Source organism: Podarcis vaucheri (genome assembly GCF_965113315.1).
Source record: "Podarcis vaucheri genome assembly, chromosome: 2".
Classification (NCBI taxonomy): domain Eukaryota; kingdom Metazoa; phylum Chordata; class Lepidosauria; order Squamata; family Lacertidae; genus Podarcis; species Podarcis vaucheri.
Genome location: NC_138760.1, coordinates 55555658 through 55566084, shown reverse-complemented (window position 1 = coordinate 55566084; position 10427 = coordinate 55555658). Strand labels below are relative to the sequence as shown.

Here is a 10427-nt window from a genome sequence, read left to right as displayed (position 1 = left end):
TCTGTTGGGCTTTCTTGACCACCTGGGTTGTATTTATTTTTACATTGTTTTGTGCTTAAATCAACCTCATTTATTATTTATTTTAAATTGCCCTCCATGGAGGTCTCAGGGTGTTGCCCAAAGTGCATCACAGAGACGCAAAACAGGTGGCAACCCTATTTCTGTACTTATAAAAGAAGCTTTTGATTTCGATTCTGCTTGGTGGAGCAGAGAGCTGTGTTCTGCCTTGGACAACAATCTATGAAGACCCTGATGTTTACCTTTCTTTAATAAAGCTTTTTTATCAATGTAAGATCGAAGATAAAAAGAAAATAAAACACAATCAAAGTTACAAAACATAGGAGCAGTACAGAGGTTGCATGTTCCAAATAAACAGAGAGCAGATAATGTAGAAAAATAAAAGCAGCAAAATACACCATGAAAGCCAAATTTCACAGTGCTAGTTTTGTATATCTTAATTTGACACATAATAATTGACATCACCCACCCACCCAAGGCATTAAAATGTTCTGCATCTTCTTTATCCTTAGAAATGTGTGATTTGTGAGTTATTTCTCTGCAATAGCCGAAGTCCACATAGTCTTGTACCACAATGAGGGGTTTGTGTGTCTTCCATTTCTGGGCCTTAAAAGTTATACCTTTTTATGAGAGATCTGTCTTGCAATAGCTCTCTTTACACACCCACACCCCCCCCCCCCGTGATATTCATACATCCTACCAATACAGCTCATGTTGTTTTAACCTGCCTGTTGACATGTTGAAGAATACTAAACTCAACACCCTTGTGATATTTGATAGTATAATATTGCTGCATAGTTAATTCTATTTAATTGTCTCACAAATCTTTGCTTGGAAGCATTAGGCAAACTGACAGATCATGAGGCAACAAATGCCACAAAGAGTAAAATATCAAGCACACATATTTGGGGCTTTTTAAAATGATAAACACAAACCTCGGCTTTCCTGTCAAAGGTTAGAATCCAATTTTGTTTGATAAAAACTTTGCCGGTGTTTTGAAGACAGAAAACCAAGGAAAACGGTCTGCCCTTCTATGTGCAGGGAATATTTTGTATGGTGGAACATTCCATTGTGTGAGTTTTCACCTGCAGTCAGAGAAAGTGGTTGGGCTGAGAAAGAACTCCATCATTAAATACGATCATGTGCCCATGGATCACACTGAACTTGCTCAGAAATAAGATGACCTCCCCCCCCCCAAGTGAAAAGGAGTTTGGTTCATTTTTCAACCAATCTGAGTTTGTGGATTTTTCATGGGGACACTCCCTCAAAGCAGCAAAGACCCTTACCTGTTGATTGCCTGGGGAGCTGTTTTGTTTAAAGTTGCCCTGGGAAAGATGCTTTTGGATGCAAAACCTATCTCCCACAGGGAACTCTCTTGTCCTTAAAGGACTAGTCTCTCTCCTTGAGCCAGGTAAGTCCGGCCCACGGGCCAAATCTGGCTCACTGGTCGATTTAATCCAGCCCCACAGGCAGTTTCTTCCCAGGGTGTGGGCATGGGTGGTGGTTCCACTGGGTGGTTATTCACTGTGGCTTGCTAACCCACCTGCCGGTCAGCTCTCACAGCCACTCACCGTGTGGCTCCTGGAGCCGCCCACTCGTTGGCTCGCGCATGTGCCTTGTTCTTTACCCCGGTCATTTGCCGGTTCGTGCATGTGCCCTGCGTGTGGCTTGAGGACCCACCCACCCGTTGTCTTGCACATGGACCCTCCTCTCTATCCCGGTTGGTGGCCGGCTTGTGTAGGCGCCCTGTGTGTGGCTCTAGGTCCCGTCCACCTGTTGGCTCTCGCATGCACCCTCGTCTCCTGGCAGTCTGCTGGCTTGCGCAGGCAGCCGGCATTCAGCCTTCTCTCCCACCCGCCATTTGGCTCGCACTGCCTCCCACCAGTCATCGCTCACTCCCGCCCACTGTTTGTCTCTCCCTCTGTGCTGCCTGCGATCCGAGCCAAAAGGTATATGAAAAGTATTCTGTGAGTAATCCTAAAAGAAGGTCAACAACTTTGTGGTAGAATCCTAAAAAAAGCTCAACCACTTCAATCCTTTAAAAGGGTCAACAAATTTGGGGTAAAATCCTACAACAACTTTGGCCAGCCCTCACGCATGTTCACTTCATCAAATCTGGCCCTCTTTGAAAAAAGTTTGGACACCCCAGCTTAAGCCAAGCAGTATCAGTATAAGGGCACAATGACTGGTCTCTCTCCTGCAGGCAAGCAGCATCAGTGTGAAGTCACAATGGACAGTCTCTCTCTCCATCAGGCAGTGAGCAGCAGGGACCTTTCTGAAGCAGGCATCTACAGATTATGGGCAGCATCTCTCCCTCATGGAGCCAAGAAGAACCCTGGTAATTGGGTACAGATTCAGTGGCCATGCACAGGAGCACATAGTCACAGTGGCCACCAGGCTCTCTCATTGAAATGGGCGATGTTTGGGGGCACAGAAACAGCAAGCAAGGAGGGAAGGGTTGGCAGGCAGACATTCCAGCTTTTGTTGGGTTCCTACATATGAGTGCCCGAGGGTGGCCTGATGCCAAAAAAGGCAGAGATAAGCAAGGTGAGCACAGAAATATTAGCAGCAGACCAGATATTGGTACAATTTGTGGGGGGAAACAGGCAGAGATTTAGCAGGCAGATGCATAGGAGCCCCTATCTACAGATACAGCAGTGCTTTGGGTTTCAGTGTGTGCCCCCACTGAAGTGGGGTGCAGATTAGGAGAGAGAAAAACTAGGTGGTAGCAGGCAGCCTTTTGGTTTGGCATAGGAGAATTTCAACACGCAAAATGTGCTAGATATTTTTTGGGGTCGGGGGAGAGGAGTGAGAGAACATGGGGGTTGACAGGCACAGAAACTATAATATACTTCAACACCTGATTTTATCAGTATTTTTAATGTATATTTCATATTGTAGGTAAACTTATTAGAGGCTTTGATGAACCCTGCAAACAAATCCTGTTAAATACAATAGTAAATAATATAATATAGAGGAAGCCAATATTCAGGCAGGAGGCAATGGGAGCAGTGGGGGGGGCATTGTGTGGGCAGGAGCAGCAATGCTTGTCCTAGACTTGGCAGTATGCAGCTCACCCCATGCCAAATGTCTAGGAACTCCAGCAAATGAAGGTTAAACTTCAGAATGACTAGCTGCTCCCAAGTGTCATCCATGAAAGGTGTGTGGACTCACAAACATTGCCTGCTACAGAGAACACTAGTTTACTCAGCATCCTGGCTGGTGGGCAGGACAGGAGTTCAATCCTGGCAAGACAAGGCTCCATCTCACCCTTCTGGCTGATGGGAAGAACATAATGTGATCTGCAAGGGGTTCACTGAATCAGCACCTGACAGTGCTCTATATGCTGTTTCCCAGGGGAAACAGTTGGCTTCACATACTGTCCCTGCCCCAATGTACTGCACCCATGTTACTTGCACTGAAGTTGCCCAGCAAGGGATAGAGTTGGAGGTGGTCTTGTTAGGTATACTGTTCAGCTGACTGCTGCTATGGCTATTTCCCTTGTTTACAGATCACATCAAAAAGGCTTTGTGGACGTTCTGAGTAATACTTCCTCACCTATTTTAAGCCGGAGCTTGAGGTTTCTAAACTTGCAGGTGCTTTTTGCATTCAAGAGATTTTTCATTTGTTCTGTGTTTACTGGTCTTGTGCCCATTGCCAGATATGAAAAGAAAACACGGAAGATGTTTGTTGAATCAGCAAGTGGTGGCTTTAGAATGCCATTTGTGCAGCTGAGCCCTTTGGCAGCCTGCTCCATTTCTTCTCTGTGTATACATACAGAAGAAGGATCTCTGAAAGTGGAGGGTTATGAACAAAGGCAGAAAAGGGATGCAGAGAAACGGTGAGAAACTAGCTTCTCATACACGATCTACCTTTAAAACACATTCAGAGCACATTACACCCCTCAAAGAATTCTGGGCACTGTGGTTCGTTAAGAAGTGCTGGGTGGGAATTGTAATCTGTGAGGAGTTAACTACAGCACCCAGGATTTTATGAGGGAAAGAATGAGCTTTGAATGTGCTTTAAATATATAGTGTGTACTGTTGAGTGGGGGGGGGCAACTTTCAGTTTGGAGCCAATAATTTGTTTCTTCTATAGCACTCTTCATCAGTCTGGTGCTTTCCAGATGCATTGAACTGCAACTATGCTGGCTCGTGCTGATGGGAGTTGTAGTTCAAGGCTGCTTCCAGGCTGTCACTATTTTATAGGTGGGATTCAGTAACACACCAGTAAATTCAAGTGGATTGGGATTGGGAACCCTTGCTCAACTAGCTTCCCCGTCGCCGCCACCAAAATCATACTTTCTGTGAAATGAAGAGTAGTAAGAGAACACACTGGGAAATGTGGAATCCCAATTGCTCCATTTGGTATTGTATAACATCCCTGCAAACAAAGTACAATGAATGTTTGACAAACAGCTGAGGTTGTACAATCTACCTGAAAATGTCATGTAAACGAATCAAGATGAATGGTCATCCAGAAGTGACCCAAGGCATCCGGATGGTATCAGGTTGGCAAAGACCACTCTGTAGCCTCACTAACTCTTCAAAGGAAAAGAAATGATTTTATAACATAGACTCATGACACAGAAAGCAGAATAAATGGATCTGCTTTATCCCAACAGTTATAATTCCAAAAATTGACAGACAGACCCACTTGTCCCACGTTGCTGACCATCTGATGCCCTTTTGGTACATATGCAAGAAAGGGTTTCTAACACACATATGTTCTGTCTCAGATTCAGTTCCAGTTCCTGCTTTTTTGTAGGGATGCCCTTGAGCAAGATGCTCTCAGTTGACCCCATTGCCTCATCCTCATCACTGTTGCTGCTGCCTTTCTGCTGCCTCTCTGTGGGTCAAGTTCACATCACCTCCTAGAGGAAGAGGACAAGGGGTGAGGAGGTCCCTGCTCCTCTTTCTGCTTGGTTAGTTGACAAGGACAGGTGAGTGTGCAGCAGCCACAACAAGGAAGACAAGCATCAAGGGCAGAAGTTTCCAGGAATTGGCAACATGCCCTGCAATGGAGACATTGGACTCGGGAGGTGCCCAACATTACTGACTCTTAACACACAACCCTGCCCAGATCCTACTGCACCATCATTCCTTTTTAGGAGATTCCTTTTTCTTCCAGTTGGAAGCAACAAACATTGTAGCAATTAAAGGAGAGAGAGGGAGAGAATAATCAGTTCCTTCCCATCAGTTCTATTTTAGTTTCTGATTCTCCATGACCTATTTTAACCCAAAGTACAATTCTATTTAATGCTTTTCTAAGGTCCGATCTAGATGTGAGATTTGTCACGTAGTTTGCCCTTCTGTACTGGTTTCCAAAAAACATACTGTCCATCAGTATGCAGATGATACCCAGCTCTACCTCTCCTTCAGATTGGAACAAGTGAAGGTGGTGAAGGTCCTGTGTGAGTGTCTGGAGGTGGTTGGAGGATGGATGGCGGCTAACAGATTGAGGTTGAATCCTGTCAAGACAGAATTACTCCTTTGGGGGGACAGGGGGCGGGCAGGTGTGGGGGACTCCCTGGTCCTGAATGGGGTAACTGTGCCCCTGAAGGACCAGGTGTGCAGCCTGGGAGTCATTTTGGACTCACAGCTGTCAATGGAAGTGTGGCATTTGCCTTTTCTTTTGAAAATGTCTGTACAGGGGGAGAGAAAGAGTTAATAGGAAACCAAAAGAAAAGCCTACCTGTTTATAAAAGGGCTTAGCCCAAGGTTTAGTTAGTTAGTAGGTTGGTTGGTTGGGAAGAAGCAGTTGGGAAAAGCCATTGGGAAAGCAGTTGGCAGACAGATGAAAATAGAGAGACAGTGCAGTTGGTTCTTATGTGAGGGGAGGTAGAAGAGTTAGAGACAGAATAAAATAAGACTAAGAGGGTAAAGGGTAACAGCATTTCGAATGCATTTAATGTTTATTTGTGTTTGCAACAAACTACAATCTCCATTGTTAACTTAAGAACCTGACTGAGACTAAGTGATCTACCGGGGAGGACCTGGTTGGTGGCGGTGGATTAGGGGTGTACGGGTCAATAGTCCGTGAAACGATCAAGGGCTCCATACGAACACCACAGGAGGCACATGTCAAATCTGTGTCCAGGGCAGCTAACTACCAGATCATACAAATTTTATTTTTAATATTTAAATCTATTCAGAACTCAGATTCTGCCTTTCCTTCAGTGGTGTAACTAAGTAACTTTAGACTCTAAATTTAATGGTAGTACCTGGCACAGACCAGCAGCTCTTTGGATGGGTACACATACTGTTTCACTTACTTCAAAATTTGGCAATCCATCCCTGCTGCATTTAGTGGTGGTCCAGCTCATTCTGCTAAGTGGGGCCCTGAACATACTGCATCCATTCCCATGCACATATTCAGAAAACCCAGTCCTTTCACTTTCACTTTCAGTTTCATTGTTTCCTCTTAATGTGGGGATGAGGGATAGCATACTGCAGAAATCCCAGCACAACCCAAGGGCAGTGGACACATTGTCCATCCTTCTCCGAAATCTTTGTCAGCAGTGCTGCACTGCAATGAAATAATTCCAGCATTGGGGGGGGGGTGCGCCTCCCTTTTGCACCCTGCCCGCCTGCAGGCCATCAAACTGATAGGTGCTTGGCGAGTTCAATATAAATAAAATGGTGGTGTGTTCTGGCATAATCTTTATAAACACAGATAAGTCAATTCTGCATAAAGGAGGACTTTCTTTATTCAGTTCACAACAATGCTATGAGAATAAGTGCTGCACAGAGCAATCAAGATTTATTGTGATTTGGTTGCTGTTGTTTTTTAACAAGACCCAATATACTCCAATATCATAATCTTCAGGAGCACTTGGAGTTTTACCAGCTTTAAGTTGCATTTCAGTGTGAATGATGATGGGTCAATAATTGTCATCATTTGATTGCCTGCCATGGGAAGGTGCACTCTCAACTGATATATTTTGTTTTTCCTTGTGATGTATCATGTATTATTGCAGCCATAGTTCAAAGTAGACTGTGGTATTGGATTGAAAATGAGGTCATTTCTGTTTGGATATGTATCTTCTTATAGTGAAGAGTTTACTCAAGCAAAATTTGTTCCCTAATCTCTATATATATTGCTTTCATGTTGTCTCCCTAAGGCTAAGAATTGTCCTTGTTGTGGGGAAAAGAATTGTGTTTGCATCTCATGGTCTCTCTTTGTGAAGGTTTGTAGTCATAAACTGGTTACCATGGCAATTAAATGTGAGAAGCAATAACTTCCTTCTGCATTCTGAGGCAACTATTGTAAAAGGAAAAAGTTCAGTTCTGACAAAACCTTGGAAAAAACAATGGAACTCAAAATATATTTTGACAATAAATGAAGCAAATTGCAACATAATCTTGAGAAATGTGCTTCACTACCTGGATTTACCCCTCCCATGAGCCATTACATACCAACTTTTTTCATTTGGTATCCATTTGCCTTGCTAATGAAATGATTATCTTCTTTCTGGGGGATGGGAGAGAATTCTTTCTGCCATTGTTTAAAGGAGTTTTGCTCCAATTTGTTTCATAGCATTTGTTTATACATTTCCCTCTTCTTTTACAAACCATCTATATATCAATCTTAACATTACTGGAAAGTTTCACTGAACTTAAAGGAACTCACTTCTGAGTAAACACATTCAGGTACTTTCTCAATGAATGTTCTCTTCCTTTGAGAGGTGGGTTACAAAAGCTACATTCTGGGGCCAGCCCTATCATTAGCCTGAGTGAGACAACTGCCTCAGCTGGAAGTTGCCAGCTGGTGGCAGCAGCCACCTCCCCACCACCACAATCTTCCTTGATTCCCCTAAGCTAGCCTTCTCTATACTTGAGTTAGCCCTTGGGTGGAAAATGTCTAATCACTGGTGCTAAAATATGAGTTAACTGCCAATCCGGTCAGATTCTGTATATGGAATGAGAGGAGGAGACCATTTTGTCCATCAGCTCAGGCAACAAAGTGTCTTGAACCAGCCCTGGTATCAACCTCCTATTAATAGGTCTGCAAGCAGGGTAGCTGTTAGGGACTGGTCTACCCTGCCTTTCTCACTCTGCCTGCCTGGTATACCCATCTGCCTCCTTGCTCAGTCCACCTGCCTCCTGTTCTGTCATCATGCTGCTGTTCATATGACAGCCTTATAATTTTATTATATAGTAAGAAACAGATATAGATATAGATATATGGAAGTTGCTATAAACCCATCCTTTATCATCCAATGACAAGTAAACTCTGTAGAGACATCTTTCTGCTCAAAGGCATTTGGAGCACTTGACACTTTCCACCTGACAATCATTGGGGGGTATAAAAAATGAGCAAGCCCAAGGAGGCAATGAGGAAACATAGTGCCTGAATCTCTGAAGAAAATTGCCAGCCGAAGAATGGCCCCTCACAAAAAAGAAAAGCTCAAAACCCTGATTATCTAAACCCAAACAGAATTTATGACTTGCCTTTCCCACCTTCTGTCATTCCGCAGCTTTTCTTTAGGGATGTCAAGTACTTTGAGGGGAAGGAGTACTCTATAGTCTCCGACTAGTGTCATAAAGCTTCCTAAACTATAAAAGGCCATTCATAGTAAAGTGAACTGGCAATCATTGAGATACAGACTGATAAGTGCAATTTTATGAAAGATTTCTAAGGAAGAATAAATAATAAAACTGAGGAGAATTTGAACCATTACTCAGCTTCACAGGGAGAATTCAGGAAGTGAATGATGTCCAAAATAGCTGTAGGGACAATTTGTGATACTTGTTATTTACAGAAAAAAACGAAGTCAGCAAATAAAAAATTTTTTAAAAGCATTTCAACAAAGCCACAGTGAGGAACGGAAAGTACTCTGCAGGAAAGAAAGAAAAGAGAACCATTTGTTGTCCTGGGATTTTGGCTACAATAAACAATTAGAGTAAAACTTTAATATCCACGCCTCTTTAATCCTCCTTGGATACATACTCTGTACCCATGAGTTCTTTCTTCTTTCCAACTGCCCCTTTGTTGCACAGACACACTCCTTCTTCACCAGACCTACACAAACATTGTAAGTCCTGAAAGAGCTGTCTCATTCCTTGGAAACTACCACCCTTGCTAAATTGGTCTCTCTGCTCCCTTTCCTTGTGCCTGTGCAAGAAGACACAGTATCAAATGACAGGATTCCCCCCACCCCCCATTGTGCCTGTATGGAAAGCTCCAGCAAGACACAATAAAGAAAAAATTGATGCTGGTATCTCAAAGTGTACCGAATTTTCCCAAATCATTTTAGCAGGTGTGGTTGAGTGAGATAGGCTCCTTTGTCCTGATGACTCATGAGGCTGATTTATTTTGCAGGCCTACTTAAAAAATTAGTCATAAGTAGAGGTGGTAAAATAGAAAGCCTGCCCACCAATTCTATGTGGCTTCTGAATCTTTGGCAGAGGCCTTGATTATCTTCTGCTTTAAGGCAGAAGGCGGTGGGCAGTTTGGGTGAAGAAATATGGGCGCTGAATAGGTTCCTTATACGACAGCATTAACAAGAGGAAAGGTAGATCAAAATAGGGAGAGATTCCATTATAAGCCAAACCTTTTAGTTTGGCCCCACTGCTGACTTGTTGCAGAACTCTTCTGCCTGTGCTTTGATTTTAAGAACCTACAAGAGAGCCCACTGGATCCGGGCAATGGCACCCTGTTCTCACAGTGGTCCAACAGTTGCCTGTGGAAAATCCACTAGCACCTTTGGTCTGGTTAATGTTGCTGGCACTCAGCATGGTGGCAAGAGCTTTGCTGCAAACCAGATGGCCTTGCAACTAGGGGTGAGGATGGAAGTTTGTTAAAAGTGAGCAAAATAAAGAGCAAGAGCCATTGAAGCTTCCTCCACACTCACTCAGAAACAGACTTCCCGCGTTACATGAGCAGTTTTCAATACCAGTCTTCTGATGAACTTTTCACTCTGAACTGTAGTCATTGTTCTCAATCTCTGAGCTTAAGCTTGTAACTCTTCTCAGTTCACTGTTGTTGTGTACAAGTGAAGCACAGAATGCTAAAGCAGACTAAGCACCAGCATGAACTGCGCAGGTTTGATGAGAATCTCAAACACTAAATGAGCACGGGCAAGAAGTAAGCCCCATCACTAGTCATGGTCCACTGGTAGGTTCTGACCCACTGGTTAAAGACTGATAATTCAGACAACATATATAGGGGTTTCAGTTGGAACTAGGTGCTTGCCAAGACAACAGTTTGCAAAGCTAGGTCACTGGACCCTGTGAGCTCTCCAAGGTTCTATAGGTCCTTTGAGTGTCTTGGGTTCCTGCCAGGACACTGCCCAGCTTCTCCTGTGAACCCTGAGTTCTCATAGAACAAGGTAGAATGAGGATGCCACCACCATAAAGGCCCTATTCTCTGTGCTCAGCAGCACAATTTCTGAGAAAGAAAGCACA

At 43.7% G+C, this 10427-nt stretch overlaps 1 protein-coding gene across 3 annotated transcripts; it reads left to right on the top strand.

The window, feature by feature from the left end:
* The first annotated feature begins 2261 nt into the window (after positions 1 to 2261).
* LOC309526922 (uncharacterized protein) lies at positions 2262 to 5195 on the top strand. Of its 3 annotated transcripts, none has more exons than XR_014217027.1 (3): positions 2262 to 2364; positions 3530 to 3614; positions 4786 to 5195. XR_014217027.1 is itself a non-coding variant. In XM_082213296.1 (3 exons), exons 1-3 carry the CDS (start codon positions 2336 to 2338, stop codon positions 4814 to 4816), a joined length of 390 nt encoding a protein of 129 aa, XP_082069422.1. In that variant the 5' UTR covers positions 2262 to 2335; the 3' UTR covers positions 4817 to 5195. The 3 variants fall into 3 exon arrangements, 1 of the variants encoding a protein (XP_082069422.1); XM_082213296.1 differs by having other exon boundaries at positions 3530 to 3859; XR_014217026.1 differs by having other exon boundaries at positions 2262 to 2356; positions 3530 to 5195.
* Positions 5196 to 10427: the final 5232 nt, after the last annotated feature.